General features: G+C 34.0%; 1 protein-coding gene across 2 annotated transcripts; it reads right to left on the reverse strand.

The window, feature by feature from the left end:
- Nucleotides 1-7,711: 7,711 nt before the first annotated feature.
- Nucleotides 7,712-17,047, reverse strand: LOC132558605 (rabenosyn-5-like). Of its 2 annotated transcripts, none has more exons than XM_060223194.1 (9): nt 16,980-17,047; nt 14,628-14,777; nt 13,787-13,945; nt 12,800-12,943; nt 12,340-12,501; nt 11,799-12,004; nt 10,815-10,885; nt 10,422-10,508; nt 7,712-10,045 (listed from the first exon to the last, which is right to left on the reverse strand). In XM_060223194.1, exons 2-9 carry the CDS (start codon nt 14,764-14,766, stop codon nt 9,490-9,492), a joined length of 1,524 nt encoding a protein of 507 aa, XP_060079177.1. In that variant the 5' UTR covers nt 14,767-14,777; nt 16,980-17,047; the 3' UTR covers nt 7,712-9,489. The 2 variants fall into 2 exon arrangements, with proteins under 2 accessions (XP_060079177.1, XP_060079178.1); XM_060223195.1 differs by lacking the exon at nt 16,980-17,047 and adding an exon at nt 16,739-16,787.
- Between the last annotated feature and the right edge of the window lie 1,442 nt (nt 17,048-18,489).

Consider the following 18,489-nt stretch of genomic DNA (forward strand, 5'->3'; position numbering starts at 1 on the left):
CCTTAACTCTGGAATATTCACAATCAAACCCTGGATGAAAGAAAATCCAGATTTTGCAAATCAAAGTTAAACTTTAATACATTTTGAATACTTGTTTTGGTTAAGGATGTTTACAGACCAAACATTTTGAGGTTTCAGAAAGTCATCTGTAAATACTTATTGTAAAATAAAATCATCAGACATTGACATAGATCAGACAAGGGTTACTTTTAACCTTCTTGATTGGTAGACTTTGGAAAAAAATTAACTGGGATCAAGACTGGCTCAACAATTAGAAGTTAAAGACACCCCATGCTTCTGTAAAGTTCGGTGGCTGATTTGTTACTTGTTTGTAAAATGTCTGCATAATAATGATCCATGCTCATTTGAATGTTTCAAGTACATACTGAAAGAGATTTAGCATATGATTGCATCTGTCTTCTGTCTATGTCAACTTTTCTTACATATCACAACTAGTCCTGAACGGCAGGTTTTGACCAAACTTGGAGGAGGGGAATGATTTAACAAATAAGGGAAGTGGAATGATTGAATTTTGCCCAAATTTGATCTGAAGCATCCTTGGGGAAGGGGAATCAGTTTGTGTAAATTGTGGGTCTTGGCCATATGGGGCAGGAGGGACTGAGCCTAAGAAGGACAATAGAGCAAATTCTTTTTAATCCTGCTCTTTGAAAAGAGATTGTTGAGTCTTATTTAACTTTACTGATTATGACACTACAAAATGTGATTTAAATCCGAAAACAAAATAAATGTACTGGAGCTCAAAATGGTCACTGTCAGAAAAATAGACACAGAATTACTCAACAGTCTCCTCATATTTGCCTACAAGTTGAATTTGAAATTTTGGTACAAGGTGACATTAATGTATTCCATGTAATGACATTTGCAAAAATCAGCTTAAATATTATGACAACTTGCTTAACATGAATCCACTAATCATGACTATATTTTATACAGAAGCATTTTGGCTTCACTCTCTTTGTTTGAATTCTGAAGAGTGATTTATGATCCAAGAAGATAGGCAAACAGTCTGAAAATCCAAATTGTCAACATTGACTCATTACATTTCATCGTGTTTTCTAGTCATTTATAAAGTATTTGCCATAAACATTAAGTATGTATCCATACCATTATAACTTGCCAATTTTCACCGACTTGAAAATGTAAGGTGTCTGTAAAATCACTAATGTCTTATGTTCAATAATGAATCAAGTGATTACTATTGAGATATGGGATCTCAAGTTGAATGTTCTATTGTTGAGTGACTATCCAGAAGTAATGAAATCATTTTGACTTCAAAATTAGCATAATTGTATTACGTTAATCTTTTAATCCATTTGCTACACTTGTTTAAAATTTGCAAAATGTATGATTTTTCAGAAATATTGCACCTTGGAGGTTTTACCTCGTAGAAATTTGTAAATTTACCTTTAAAATGGGAGCAAAATTATGTCAAACATTTACAATTGCCAAAGGTAGTTGTCTCAGCTATTGTTACATAATTATACATGTACAGGTCGAAACAGGGATACAGTTGAATTATGGGGACCCTCTCTATACATAAAGAAATAGAACTACCATAATTTTTTTTTTTTTTTTGCAATTTTGAATGAGTAGTTGTGACTACATTATGCTCCTTAAATACAGAGGATATCAGAATTTATTGGAACCTCACCTTTAACACAGTTTTAAATAGTTTATTGTATGTTGTATATTGCTTGAATTAGTAATGATTTGTTAATTTTCACGAAGGAAATAAATCATTTATATAAAGCATGAAGATTGTAAATACCAGTACATATATCTAGTAGGTGTGAAATTGCTGTCCCATAATCAAGTTAACTGCATTTGTGTATCTAAGGGTTGTTATATATGGGAACTCTTTAATCAAAGAGGTGTAAACATATTACCAACAAAATCATAATGAATCAAAATACATGTATAAATACCAAATGTCTTAATGACATTTTTGATGTTTTTGTAAGCTTACTTTTTCAGCTTAGTACTAACTTTTGAGTTACACAACAATTAATTATTGTTGGCTCTCTTTGTTGTTTTTTTTTTTTTTTTTGCAAATTTTACCTCTAAAACATATTCCCAAAAGTAAATTACATACAAAAGTAAGTTGACAATAACAAAGATCACAATCAAAGTATTCAAATTATAGGAAAAAAGGACAAACTTTAAGATAAGCTTTTATTTTTTCTCTCTTTTTTTTTACGTTTCACTGCTGTTTTATTTTGGTATTTTGTTTACCATTCCATTTGTATAACATCATTCCATCATAGTTGCAGAAAGGAACAGTTTCATTTACCATTGAATAGACTGTCATCTCTAATGCACGTGAAGCACTTTCTTCCTCTTTTTTTATGTGTGTAAAAGAAATATGCACTGACTGATTTATTTTAAGACAAATAAAAACAGTATTAATTTAAGTAGATTGTAAAAAAACTGTCTCATATCCTGAAATCCAAAATCTGAGAAAATTCTAGTCATTGCATAATAGAGATGATAGATAATAGGTCATCCTCACTTTTTAGTCCTTCAGCACAACAATGTTTGTAACTGACCTGTTCCATTTAGGGCCAAAAGCATTATTACATGTGGACTGCCTCAATATATAGGATCAAAAAATAAACGACATTATTTTCTTTATGCCAAATATCAATCCTGTAATATGATCCTAATAGTGAAATAAAAGTCTGTACTTTGGATCTGTGTTGTCTAATGGCTAAGATTGTATTTTTAACATTTAGAGATATTTAAGTCTGGGTTTTTTTCGTGAAAACAGTCAAATGTTTCAAGTCACAGATCAATCTGTAGAAGTTTTGTGAATTATCAGTTGTGAAGTAATCATTATGTATTGGTAGTCTCTTGAGAATAAAGACTGTCTCAATTTCCTGATGTAGAGAGGATTTTCATGTACCTAGTAAGTCCCAGGTTAACTTAGGTAATTTTGTATTTATAAATGTCATGACATTACATAATTGTACATGTGTGTTGTATATTTGAGAGTTTGGTATATTATTCTTTTGCTAAATAACATCTATTGAATTGCTGAGCTGACAAAATAATGATTGCCGTGTTCACATTTTCCATTGATGTGTTGTAATATTTAAATTAGATAATGTTAAGTTGTTAATGTTGAAGATAAAATTGTTTATTAAAAAATGTCTTGCAGTGATTTTCAAAATATTTCATTGAAATTTGAAGCATGTTAAAGTTACTGTACATACAATGTATTTTTAATAATGAAATAGAAACGATTAAACTAATTTTATGTCTTTTACAAGAATTTCTTGGAAATTCAGCAATGTCTATGAAATCCCTTTGGAAATATTTAAAGTCTGTTGTAGATTTATTTACTGGAGATCATATGATAATGGGATTTCTTTCCAGAACATTTCATAACACTGTTTCCAATTATAAACTTGTTCTGATCTTGCAATAAAAAAAAATAAAAGCAAGATATGAGAATAATGGAAATTTGTCATAAGAATGCCAAAGAATTATTTTACACTCTCCAAATATGTCACTACAGAAGAATATCTTGTATTCATCACAGATTTCATTATCCTACAGAGTTGCTCTATAAGGATACAATCAGTATATCAGATCAGATGGCTAGATTGGCTGGCTGAAAATTTCTGCTAAGTGCTAATTAAGGATGAAAGACAAATTGAATACCAATGTTAAAAAGTGTGAGATATAAGGTACTAGAAATATTAGCATTGGTTGTTTGAGAAGAGAGTAGAGAAAGTATATAGATAGCTAAGAATGTGTGAGAGTTATAAAGTTTTCAAAACAGACATTAAGATGATGAGATCTGTTTATTTTTGTTTTGACTTGTTTGCAGACAATTATGTATTGGATTGTTTGATTAAAAACCATTTTAAAGTGAGAAACTAGTTAGAGTTTTCTTAACTTTTGGGTTGCACCCCTGCTGTCAAGACCAACCATTTTTCCAAATTGATCCATCTTAGCCTGAGAATGCTACAGATCAAATTAGGATTTTCATTTATTTGCTATATTTCCCCTATTGAGCCCTGATCCTCTCACCCCAATGGGCTGACACCGACCATTTATATGAAAGTGATTCCCCTTCAACCAAGAATGCTTCAGACCAAAGTTGGGCAAAATCCTATTTTTCCTATGGAAGGAATAGGATTTTAAAGAATTTGCAAAATTTTCCCTTTGGAGCCCAGCCCCTCAGGCCCTGGGGACTGAGACCAACCATTTATACAATCTTTGTTCTGCTTCCCCAAGGATACTTCTGACCAAATTTGGACAAAATGTGCTCAGTCCTTTAGGACTGGTTGCGATTTGGAAAAAAAGTTAATAGACAAACAACAGACAGCCACAGTATGGCATAAGCGAACATTGTTCCCCTTTCATTATAATGCTGGTGTTAATGATAAAACCAGGAAGGATCACTCCTGGGTATTCTGGAATGAAGAGATTCTCAAGGGATTGTTTTTGTGTTTTGGGTTGTTTTTTTTTAGGGGAGGGGGGGGGGTTAAGATATATTTGATCTCAATGGAGACCTTGGTACAATCTTTGCAATCTTCATATCTTAATGTTGGTAAAGAAGTGCAAGATCAATGTGGGAATTTTCAATTGTAAAATTTATTGATATTGATGTTTTTATAGCAATATAAAAGCAAGCACCCTTGGAAGATGAGGGAAATATTATTCCTCCAAAGACACCTAATAGCTAGTCGAATAAAATGAAAAGATAAGACAAAGACTTTCTTAAAAATTAATTTTTTATTTGCTGTTTGCTTGTAGTTTCCTAATGAGAAATTTCACATAAGGATATTGATCATTTGTAATACAAAATTGATCTATTGACTCTTTTGACAAATATGGTGCCATCAACTCTTTTGCAAGAATTTGAATGGCTGATCATGTAAATTAACATTTTTATCCAACAACAAGCCCATGTCTGGTAATTAGCCCATCTGTATCTGATATGCTTAATAGAATCACCAACAATTGCAATTTTATTGTCCTGTAATACCCCCTACCCCTGACTTTGAGTCTAAAGGTGATGTGTTACCTTCCTGGGCTTATTGATGGATAAATGCTTTAAGAAGGTACAATGTGATGTACTGTATGTGGCTGTAATTTCTGTCTTGAACAGTGATTCATGCAAAAAACAGGATAAGAGCTTTAATTATTCTAGTCCAAATATTCTGACATCCTATCGACCGTAATATATTGTCTTGGAATTCATCAACTCAAAACTGATATGTAAAAGTCAATGGAATGTCTAAATAATTGGGACTGTAATTATCCATTGCTTGTGTAATTACATTATATATTCTCTTTCTGTTTATCACTGTCGCCTGGATTGTTATATCAACACAGATGTAAGTTTTGTGCTGACATTAAGTATATAAATGGATACAAAGAAGTTATTTATGGGAATTTTTATACACTTATGTAGAAGCTTTATAGGAATATGAATAATGAATGGATAGCTAAGGAAATATGCCCATGACAGATAATTCTAAAACAAAGTCTTAACAGACTGTAACACTTAAAGAAAACAACAATGACAGATAAATGTCTTCATGAAAAAAGTGTCAAGTATCATTAAGATAGAAGCTACTTATCAAACACATCCTCTTCCTTATGTGCAAAAGAAAATTTGTGGGCATGAGTAAGACAAACTTTCATAGCAATACCACTAAGGGGTTCGTGTATGTGTATCCAGAGATGAGCTAAAACACTAAGTGGATTTATATGTGTATTAAAGGGAGTGCCTATTTACTGTGAATTATGTAATATACCATCAATATGTTGTATTAGGTACAAACAAGAGAAAGTGGCAGAGACCTTTGTTATCGAAAATGTCTCTAAAATGAATACAAGACCCCAAATTTGCATACTAGGGCATCCAACCCAGTATAGCATAGAACTAGTCACTCTATCACTCAAGAGCCACAATTCTGTAAAAAGGCCATACTACTTGATTTCATTACTCACATCCATACTTTCAGGGGATGTCTTCAATTTTGCAATGATGTCTTTCACACGTGCAGGGATCATAACTGACCGTAATCCCTGGAATTTCAAGAATGTACTCTCACTCTGCTTTCACAAAAAAAGTAACACTTTATATTTTCTTACCTTATGAAGTTCCCAACAAGACATTCAAATTATATATAATACAAAGGGAAAATTTGAAAAGTAAAATGACAAGGAAAATATGCTTAACACGAAGTTTTGATATGAAAATGAATAACTTTTCACAACTCTTTGAAAAAAATTCTATTGACATCCTTCGGACAAGCTGTTACATGTAATATACCTACATTCCATGAAAGATAGGCATGAATACAAACTGTAAACAAACTGATTAACAGAAACACACATTATCAGACTCAAAGGTTATCGCTCAAGTGCATTCTCACAAAGTACAACTAACAACTTAAGATAACAAAAGACCAGAATTGTAGAAGTCCTTATTGAAGGATATACAACTGAGCTGTTGTGCGAGGATATACAAACGTAAACTTGGAAATGCATTAAGACATATCAGGCACCTTAACATTCAATCTAGCCACCTTCTCAGATATATAGCAGTAGACAATACTCCCTGTGGTCAGGTATACAGTATACAGGTTTATCCTAATGCAATGGGTTTCATTCCATCCCAATACAGGACAGTACTGTCATATCTTCATTTATTCAAGGAGGGGAGATAACTCATCCCCCCTCCTCAGGAACTACAGGATTTCTCTGTAAAAATGCCACAATAAAAAAAAAGTTATTTAGTGTTAAATAAAACTTAATGATAAAATTCATTTGTAACTGTTAAATGTTAATGATAACTTAATTAAATATGGATTTGCTAATATTTCAAATGGTAAATGTACTAAACAAATATGTTACATATACATGGATTTATCTATATACCAATATCAGAAAAAAAATTGTTATCCAAGTGCATTATCTCAAATACAAATATCTTAGGTATGTACTTAATTTTATACAGTCATCATTTATATTCTTGCTATTTTACTTTACAGTGATCAAATGAGACTTACTGACTCTTTAATGTGTATTTTTGTTAGGAACTGGAATCTTTTACCAAGTTAAACTGGGAAACACATATCATATTTTTTTTTTCTTGCTTCCTTCTTTTTCAAATGATAAAGTTTGCATTTAAGAATGCTTAAATCACATTCTCCAATCACAGACAAGTCTACACAAAACAAAACTGGTTCTAAGTTACGTTATATATGAAAGACATGGCAGCATTTCATACATAAACATTATTACCACTATAACAAAGTATAATACTTCTATAAAAACGGTGGGGTGAGGCTGTTAGCTTCCATCTCCAGCAAACCGTCAAATCTATCTATTTAACAACAAATTACATGTATAACATCCTACTTTACTTTTCTCTGTAATGTTACTTGAAACATGTGTATCACAATTTTTTTTGTCTCCATAGCCACTTTGTGTGTGTGTGTGTGTGTGTGTGTGTGTGTGTGTGTGTGTGTGTGTGTGTGTGTGTGTGTGTGTGTGTGTGTGTGTGAGTGTGTGTGTGTGTGTGTGTGTGTGTGTGTGTGTGTGTGTGTGTGTGTGTGTGTGTGTGTGTGTGTGTGTGTGTGTGTGTGTGTGTGTGTGTGTGTGTGTGTGTGTGTGTGTGTGTGTGTGTGTGTGTGTGTGTGTGTGTGTGTGTGTGTGTGTGTGTGTGTGTGAGGTGTGTGTGTGTGTGTGTGTGTGTGAGGTGTGTGTGTGTGTGCATGGGTGGATGGGTATTAGGTATATGTATTTTCTTTTCTCTTACAGAAAAAAAATTTACTGGATAGGCTGGATGGTGTATTGGAAAGAAAACTATTTCTGAAATTCTCTCTCTGAAATTCTGAAAAAGACTTTAACTTTCTACCATTAAGAACTACATTTTATATCAATGTCTGCAAAAGACTATAACTTTCTAAATTCTATCTCCAAAAAGGTGACTAGCTTCTAAATTCTATTTCAGGATAGTGCAGAAATTTTCATAAACTGTACATAATGATGCAAACAATGATAAAGAAAAAAAAATGGCATGTGAACATTTTGGAATGATATAATACATGATGAGGAATGGAAGATACAAATTTTGCATAACACAAGTCACAAACTACTTGCTTTAACTGTCAGTATGGATACATTACTTCACAATCTAAACTGACATTTTACTTCTCCGAACCTGCCTGACATACACAGCTATAGTGATGAATATTCTCCATTCTGAACTTCCTATCAGAAAACATTAGAATGGAAATAAATCATACAGGATTTATCTAGGAGAAATTCAAAAAAAAAAAATTATGTCTCCCGCTTCAAAGAATGGCAGTCTTACACAGAATCACTACCTTAAGCACACTGGAATGATATACAGCTGTGCAAATTAGAGAAATCAGGGTGAACGTTGTCAGGACACTAATTGATGCCATGATTTTTCAGTCGGTAAGACTATGGTTTTTTTTTTTTGTTTTGCTGCCTAATTTCAGCTGTTACAATGTACAAACAACAATCTGTCCATCACAAGTTCTGATTTTTAAACAACAAATCATGATAATCTTAACCCTGTCTGTGGTATGATTAAATATTGGTAGAAGATATATAGAAAACTGACATAAATAATAAACTCCATAAATACCGTAAAATCAATCATTTTTGTGGATATTCACAAATTCACATGCCCTCGAATTGATCTTCTTTTTGAAATTTTGCAGTTTTCAATATAAGTTTAGTTAGTGAGTACTACTTATCAATGGAATGGGACATCCATTAAAAAGTGAGCTCTTATTTAAAAAAAAAAAAAAAAAAAATATCCACACAACCAACAAATTATGAGCTCCCCAAATATTTATCATTTTACAGTATCTAAATACAGGATAAATAGCAGCACAGGCAGTTACCAAACATATAAAGCAGTAATTTCATATCATTAATGCATAAAATCAACTACTTAATCATAAATAATCAAGAAAAACAATTGTTATTGCACATTTAACGACCCATATCAGCAATATTAAAGAAATTTTCTGTAAAAATCATTCTTCTCACACAGTTTCAGCTTCACATAATATACTTTTCACACTAAACTGTTTATATCACTTTCAACATGGTCTGAGGACATGAATTCCTGGTTACATCAGATGTGGATGATGGCCTAGATGTTCATTACAGAAGGCTGTACTTGGTACAAGACACAGGGAAACTTATGGGTAAAAGTCATTCTGATTGCTCCTACTTTTCTGAAAGTTTTTGTTGTAAAGACAACTGAGAGAAATCCTGTTCACGACTAGTATATAATGCCTTGTTGCCTATTAATTGTCTGACACTTACTTACAGCAGTGTAAGACAAAAAATGACCAGTTCTGATTCCACATCTATTTTTAGACATAAAGTCATTCATGTTGGCAAGGTGGCACATCTTACCATAGTTACAGGTTTACAGTCAGCTTCTGTGGTGACACATAACTAGGATTGATTCTGCTGTCGTAGATATTCCTGTCCGAGTTCCTTTAAATTTTGTTCCAGCATTGTGACCTCATCTAATTTCTGTGCTTGCTTGGCCTGTTTGATGTAACCCCGGATGATGTTCATTTGCTGTATCATTGGGTCGTCTTTGTCATTAAAGTTTATAGTGGATTCAGACGGAATCCAGCCAGAAAGAATTTGTGACCCACTTCTGTCCCTCCCATCTTTAGTTTTCACCTTCCCACTAGGAGGCCCAGCTGGTATCCCAGCAGCAGGTTTTGAAGGCTGGTCCTTCTGCTCCTTTTGCTCTCGCTGTTTCATTTCCCGTTCCTGTGCCTCCAACGTAGCCTGACGCTCCAAGGCAATACGGCGTTGCACCTGTTGTTTGCGCCGTTCTTGTAACACAGCATACTGCTCTTCTGTTGGTAAGGCCTGTAGGCCAATGACATTCTCTTGCATCACATTACTGGCACGCATCCGAATGGCCTTCTGAAGTTGAACTTGTTTGGCTGTTGGTCCCTCCTCGGAGTTCATCCCAAGTTGCAGTATTCTTTTGCTTTTAAATACAAACAATGACAAAACTTAACAACCAAATAAAGGGATCAACTCAAATATTCACTGAGGCATGAGGTTTGTTTACAGAAATGACATTTTTCTTTCAGATCTGTTATATCAGTTGGATTACCGGGTAAGCTGCCAAAGTTGATGTCTTGTTTGTCAAAATATCTAAAGTCATTATGTCATATACCATATATGAGAACATCACTGTGAAGATTGCAAAATATATATAATATAGTATGTTATTTTATTGGTAAAATAAGTATGTATTGATTGGATAAATAATGTAAGAATTTTGACAATATACAAAAGTATCAGTTACAGGTATTTGAGGTTATTTTTTAAAACAAGTCTTTGGTCCTGATGTTGCTTACCTAAGGCCATCAATTAATTCGTAAGTTTTGAGGATTTTAGCTCTCAGTTGCTGTGCTGACTGCAGATTATGTGTTGATTCTCCATTACTGTAAAGATAGATAAGGAAACAGTCTGGAAAATATACATCTTCAACAATGCTTTGGTAATCTTCCATCTAGCCCATGCTTAGTTATAAGCTCACCCATATACCGTACAGATTATACTAATAACTACTTTTCACGGCGTCCTGTAACTTAAACTTAAAGAAAAAGAGAGAGTATAATTGTAGATGTAATAAACCTGAGTGAACTCCCCATGGGGATATAATATGAAAGAGTATAATTGTAGATTTTACCGGAGTGAAACTATTACAGGTTATCAGTATGATATCAGAGAGTACATAGGGAACCTACCTTAGAGACTCAACCATGGGCATGTACTCTGCCAGTAAATCATTAGAGTTGTCAACATATTGACTCATTTTCTGAAACACACAAAAAAACATGAAAAGTTATGTGAATTTAGACAAGGTAACACTACTGATTAAGAAATAGGGTTTTTTGACTTGTACCCTGTCTGGGCCCCAAACTCATGATCTTGTCAAGAAATTTTTCAACTGCGTAATTCATTACCTGGTGATTCTAACAAAGAGGTTTGGAAGTTGTAGTGAGGAAAAGTTAGAAATTCTTAACATAAGCATAAAAGCTAAGATAGACACAAAAGAGCCTGGGTACATCGGCGAAACGCAACTTTCAAAGACCTGATAGAGAAGGATGACAAAATGATATAATCTGCTAACATGAACAGGATATCACATATAAGTAACCTGATATATATACTGATTATAGTTTGCAAACCCAATGCAAAAAGATGACAAAAGTATCAAAATTTATTGACCCGGTACGCCATATGACTCAATATCAAACTTTGCTCACCTAATACAGAAGTATAACACAGACCAAACTTTGCTCACCTGATACAGAAGTATGACACAGACCAAACTTTGCTCACCTGATACAGAAGTATGACACAGACCAAACTTTGCTCACCTAATACAGAAGTATGACGCAGACCAAACTTTGCTCACCTGATACAGAAACATGTCCTAGTATCACATTATATTGACCTGATACAGCGGTAAGGCAGAATATCATAATTTACTGATCTCATGCAGAAGTCTTACTGAAAAGTTAAATTTTATGCCTGGTACAGAAGTATGCCAGAATATCAAAATTTGTTGACCCGATACAGATATAGGACACTGTAACAAACCTTGCTGACCTAATACAGTAATATGAAAGTATATCAAACTTTGCTGACCTCATGTAGAAGTTTGACTGAAAAGTTAAATTTCAATGCCTGATACAGAAACATGAAGAATATCAAACTTTGCTGACCTGATACAGAAGTACAATTGGAGGCTGAGTATTCCTCTGCTCCATCTGTTGGTCTCGGCGCTCTAGCAGTTTGCGACAGTTCTCACATGTCCGAATGTGTGGGTCCCCATCCATACCCATTAGGGAGTTCAGACTAGTGTTGCTGCCACTACGTTTTAGAAAGCCGACCTCACCTCCAGTCTGGAAGGCTGGATCAGTCAGCTTCTCTGCAACACCAGTAAAGACTCAGTTTGGTTCTCTTACATGTCATAAATTATCAGCTGTCAGATCAATATTGTACTCTAAACAATTATGTGAGATAAATTTCAACGAAAATCATCAGTATAAACACCTGTTTTTATTAGAATACCCCATAGGAAATACAAAAGTAATTTTGCAAAATGAAGAAAATATTGCAATTTGCCTAGTGCTTATTTTACATTGCTGAACATCAAAGGATATATCTGCAATAGTGCAGATACAAGTGTTGAAATTCAGTGTGAATTTATTATTCTGCTATGTATGAAAAATAATCTCTCTCTTTTTTTTTTGTATTCCTTACTGGCAAATGTGTATGGCATGAAATGAGAGCACTTGTCACACATGATGTCCCCGCAGAGTCTGCAATGGTGGCGCCGCCTGGTGAGGCCAAATGTCCTACCACAAGTTGGACACGAAGGGATCATTTTGTCAGGTAACCAGGGCACAAGAGCACGTTCATAAGCTACAGAAAAATAGAAATGAACTGTCTAAAAAACAAAGTATTTGATTTCCTATCATATGTTGCAATGTTGTTGGTATCATACATGTATTTTAGACCTAGATATTCAAATTAATTGAGTCATCACCTTAAGAACAACAGAGTTTTTTTACTGTCAGTTTTAAAGGTCATACAGTGTTGAAAGTGTATCCCTTGTTACTGATTAAGCCAACATTCTAAATTCTTGGGAGGACCTTATGACTGGAGGAAAATAACTCCAATTGTATACCAGGGTTACACTTTTTTTCTATATCTTACATACCTTTGCGTTTACTTGGTTCAGAAGGGGCATCTTGTCCAGTAAGTTTGTCAAGTCTAATGATAAGTTTATTGGTTTCTACCACAAACCTATCAACTCTGGTTCCTCGTACAGTCTTGAATGTGTCAGTCCAGGACCGTGTATGGCCTACAAAAATAAGGTAAAACAACTCAATATACCTGAATACTGACTTTATCTGAATCTACTTAGGCAGTACATATATGTAAACCCTGATAGGACAATAACAAGACACAGGCCTACGGATATAACTTCTTATACTTTACTTCCATCAGATCCTGGACTGGTGTCAAATTCCTTTCGCTTTCAAACATAGAAATTTTTATTCATTCAATGTATAACAGTTGAACTGAAATAAATCTGTTTTTATACCTGGAATCTGACAGAGATTCCCTATCAATACTTTCGATAAGCTTACACTTTATGTCAGAAACTCAACTCTGCAGACATATGCGCAAATACATAATTTCACAACCACCAATCTAGAAATGACTTTACATTCGCAAATAAGCTATTAGAGACATGGACTCTGGAAAGGTCCTATATCGACAACCAATAGCTTCATACTGGCTGCCATTTTCTTTATGAGAGTCATGTGACTATACCTGAAATGTGATTCAGTCATGTGATACATGTTGTGTCCATACTTAATTGTATTTATCTAGATAAAAGAAACCAATGTGAAAATTCCCAACACTTTTTATGTTTGAAGAGTGAAGTGTGTTGTTTTCAAGGGAAGATAACAGGACATCAATTGACCAGACATAATGTGCAGTATTTAACATCCCCTTCATAACATGTTCATACTAATAGCATATGTCTCAGCAATGACTGTTTTACTACTGGGTTTTTAGATGTTGGCTCTGGTTTGTGATCGGCTCTCATCATATATTAACGCAACAATAAATACCATGCAGAACATAAGTGATTAACAGTAGGCTGGTTTTTGGTCTTTCTACATTATAGACGTACCTGGTTCCTGGGGGTCCCACAGCGATGGATCATATCCTGCCACACTAGGGGCTGGAATATAACCTTGCTGGCCATTGTCAGAACTTGAACTGGCCACTTCAGAATTATTTGGAGTATCCTTGTCTCCCAGAATCTTCTTTATAGTTTTTCCAAAAAGCCCTGACAACATCCAATGGAGTGTTATCTCATCATATGTACATTAACTTAACAAGTAAAAATTTAATCTTCAAAAAGAATTTTGGAAGACCTAGTATCTTTTTATTAACTACACAGAAAAGTATTATAAATTATGAATGTGAGATAAACAAACAAAAGGCAAACATATACTATGAATTACTTAATCAACTATCCAATGCACAGAAAATTCTCTAGACCTGAAATGTGGTACATTTATATTTATCTACATTTAATGAGGTTGTGTGGAAACTTAAGGCCATGCTTAGAGACATTTTCTGAACATCTTTACAGAGACAGGTCTTTTCTGTGCAGCAGATGCAATTCAGTATAAACAATTCTCAGCTTTAATGGCTTTAATTTACTAATGATTTCCAACAAAAATAGGCGAGGTGAGTTGATTCATTGGTAGACATAAATAAATGCGGACCCTCAGGACAGATCTAACCAGCCAAAATGTGCCAACCATATTTACATGACTGTGCTGGTCTTAATGTATTTAGATTTCTTCTATGCTGATACATATACAAGTATTCATTAGATCGAGCTACTGGACACTGGTCATCAACCAAGTTAATATCTAGAAAGATGTGTGTTTAAGAGTAATCAACTCCTACAAATATTATAACTGTACAAAGACAGACAATTATGTTATGGATATAAATACCTCTAAGTTGTTGGAGAACATCTTTGTCCTCTGCAGAGTGTTCTTCTTCAAAATGTCCTTGAAGTTGGGAGATAGTCCCAAGATCTTTCATACACATAGGACAGAGGAAGCCCTCTCTCACCTCTGCAGCTGTGGCCATTTCAGTTCTCACTGCCACAAACAATAACCAGTGTTAATTAGTAACTTCATAGGTCAATCAAATCAGCAGAAATGTTTGAAACAAAGATCCCAAAGTTTCTGTTTCTTATCCACATTTTGAAAAACGAATTAGAATAGGAGTGAACTCAGCAAAATTTTTAAAAATGATGTCCAAGAATATAATTATAACTGGATACAAAGTACTGACCTGCAAAAATTATAAATAACTGAAAATTCCTTAGAAAATTTCAGGTGACATTAGCGCCATCAAACATAATGATCACAATGGGGAAGGCATTCTATACTTCACTGTTGCTACTATTTAAATTTCTGTTGTCCTGAATACATCTCTTTTGTGTTCTTTGTAATAGCTATGTTTTTTATGGTTCTATTATCAGTGCATATCACACATTTACTATACTTTCTACAGCCGTTTCTGACACTGACATGCATATGTGATATCAATACATGGTATATCAAGTGATATATATTCATTGTTAACCTGTCAAAATATTTACTACATATCTGTTTGAAACTTGAATTTCAATACATTTGAATTCTTTAATTCCAATAATTTAGACATGTGTAAACATATGTCAATGAGATTAAATGGCTAGCAAGCTTATGTTATGGAGTAGTGTCTGTCAATCAGTGACCAGCAATATTTCTCTCAAATCACACGTCTTCATCAGCTGCATACTAAAAGTAACAGTGTTTAAGTTAGTTCAAATAAATTACCTTGACCCACTTTAAAGAAAATAAGATATTAATAAATATCTAACAACTCTTCCTGATACACATCCAAAAGGTCCAGAGCCTTGAAACTGCTGGAAACAAGAACTATAATTTGTTCTACTGAATCTAATTAACCCATTTCCAAGGCCACAGGTGTCAAATGTATCAAAATCTTCAAATAACCATATGGCCCAGGACAAGATATTTCTCCAATCAGATGATTTTTTCTTGTTAAAATAACTTTTCTGACAGAATTCTCTTTTGAGCCATTCAAACATGCTGTGCCACTTGTACAAATTTTAATACTTTTTTGTTTCTGTGTATTCATTCTGATTAAAAACTTATTCTGGCATATCATCAAGAAGCAGTAGGAATGCTGCATTATATAATGGGGCCACAGTGGGGGAGTGGGTAAGGTATCTGAACAAAGGTCAGTGGTTTGCCTCCGTGAACTCTGGTTTTCCTCCACTACTTAAACCTTGCATATCCTTACATGACTCTTGCTATTAATAGGAAGTAAAGCAACAATAAATTAAACTAAACCAAACCAAACCACATTATATTACTAGTCAATGTAGAGTTCAGACTTTAAATCTCCTGTATTCAACTAGGCTTTGCTATCTGAAAATATCCCACTGTTGGCCCCAGTCTACCCTGTAGCATTAACTTCTGTTGATCTGTGATTTTTCATTGATAGTGTTCAAAACAAAGCCCATAAACTCACCAACCTTTCAATCAACTTAGACATGAATGTAAGTTTAAGTTTGTTCCTGCACTATGATGTTGTTTCAGCATAAAAGGTCTGGAAATTATTTATTGGAAATATCTTTATTTCACTCAGTTTTAATGGCTGAAGAAAGTACATATTTACGTTCTACACAGGCTTGACCACATCTAATGTGTCTTTTGATTTATTCCCCAAACGCATTATTACCTGCAAGGAAGCATAGATGTATACCACATATATCTTATGTACGTCTGACTCTGAAGGATCAAGGGTGCAGAAGGGTTCCAATATGGCATAAAATTTGCAACATTCATTTTTACCTCTCATCTAACTACATCAACCGCATTATTGGGATGTACTCATGGGTTTTGTTTTAATCTCATTCTTTTTAATGTTTATAAAATTTACTTTTAAATGACGATTAAACATTAAACATCTTTATTAAAGCCATTAAACGTGCAGTTAAAATCATAAAATGGTATAACGCAGTGCCTATTGCATGTTTACTTACCTGTATGCAAACTTATCTGAATAAAGAATATTTTTCATCCATTCCTTGGAGCCTTGGAGACTCTGAGCATACTCTTAAAAAAAAGGATGTTCCTAATTATAACCCGTTATGTTCGGGGAAACACCCACACACTATTGTCGTCTACATCGTTGACCACACAGTTCATTGCTCCTGTAATATGCAACCCAAAGCACAAATTGTTCGCGTTCAGTGCAATTTCAGCAACGGTTTCTATACATACCTATCAGTGAGACAAACAGCAGAATGAGTCACATTACAACAGAAGCTTTCGTACAATGTCACTCCAGCTGTCAAGTAGATTTTTGACGGAAGTAACTCTTACACTACTGATTACTGGTATCGAACACGGTATTATGCTTTCCGGAAAAGTGTTTAAAATTAGTGTATTTAAAGATTTTGGATAGTAGAAATCATCAGGATATTTCTACCAGTTTGACAGAACAAAAGCATCAATAGAGAATTGATTTTTTTATTATGACAAAATAAAAATAAAACGAATGTTTCGGGATTTCCCAAATTATTGATAAGCGCGACCCCTGGCGAGGATTCCCTCCTTATTTCCTTTTCCGCTGAACAACTTCCGCTACTGGTAATGAAAACATTTCATGTGATTTACAATCCGTTTATATCCATCATCATCTATCCAAACTAATAAATTTAACTTAAGACATGATTTTCACTTCATGTCAGAAAATCTATCGTAATCTTTTGTGGTGATTTTTTGCACTTATTTGCAATTTTAACTTCTGATATCTCTTTCACGGAATACGTTCTCGGTGTTGTCATAGTCGGTTACAACATTTGACCATACTTACTTTTTTTCACAGTAAAGTGTTGTAATCAGTAGAATGTGATTTTGTCAAGAGATGGATATTATGAGAAATACTCCGCGTTTCTACGGTAAAAATATATACAGGAATAATTGCTAAAAGCATTCCACTTAAACGTCTTGGTTAGGGATACCGATGAGAAAATGTTCGCTAGTATATGAAATTTTGAAAAAGAGGGAAAATTTTGTTCAGAAACATTATCCGTCATTAAGATTGGATGAAGCACAGATTATTTCGGATGAGAAAGTACAGGGAAAATGCACATTTCTGCAAAGTGCAACGACAGGAATTGAACCAGGGTCTCCGGCGTGATAACCAACAGCTCTACCAACTGAGCTAAAGCAGGACATGTCGGGGAAATCACAATATCTACACGGCCCACCAGTCATCTCCCTTAACACTGCTACCACTGTTTTTTTCTCAAGATTTGATTAATCTCAATCGGAAACTCCAAAATACCACAAACTGTTTTTATTTCGTCAAGTGTCCATGTGAGAGAACCGTGAAAATGCAAAATCTAATGTTAATGTTTGCCCAATATTTCACATAAAACGAATGATCCAGTTATTGACTAATCACAGGATTACCAAATGCAATATATTTAGGCATCTAATTTTATAATATGCCTTTAACACAGTCTGCAGTAAAAAAAATTATAACATGTATTTGGTTGACCACTGCTCAATTAGCATACAATATACAAGAGAAATTTGGTGTTTGAGGAATTTGCCGAAAAATGGCAATACAATAAAAGTTAATAAAGATAGAAATGGGAATTAACTCTGTTTGGTTTATACCAATTCAATCAATTTTACCTGGAATGAGATAGGATATGAAAGGGCAATACAAAATAATGTGTCCCCATGAAATTAGCCAGTTGCTTCTTGACTTCTGATTAAT

The sequence above is a fragment of the Ylistrum balloti genome, unplaced genomic scaffold (assembly GCF_031769215.1).
Source record: "Ylistrum balloti isolate Yb309-2 unplaced genomic scaffold, AGI_CSIRO_Ybal_v1 Utg370800, whole genome shotgun sequence".
Classification (NCBI taxonomy): Eukaryota; Metazoa; Mollusca; class Bivalvia; order Pectinida; family Pectinidae; genus Ylistrum; species Ylistrum balloti.

Bases quoted from the DNA above. Each gene is read 5' to 3' on its own strand.
- LOC132558605 (XM_060223194.1), bottom strand. From the start codon at position 14,766: ATGGCCACAGCTGCAGAGGTGAGAGAGGGCTTCCTCTGTCCTATGTGT. The intron at 12,944-13,786 runs GTACGTCTATAA...TTATTTTTGTAG, and splicing joins GTGGGACCCCCAGGAACCAG to GCCATACACGGTCCTGGACT. The intron at 12,502-12,799 runs GTATGTAAGATA...ATTTTTCTGTAG, and splicing joins TGAACCAAGTAAACGCAAAG to CTTATGAACGTGCTCTTGTG.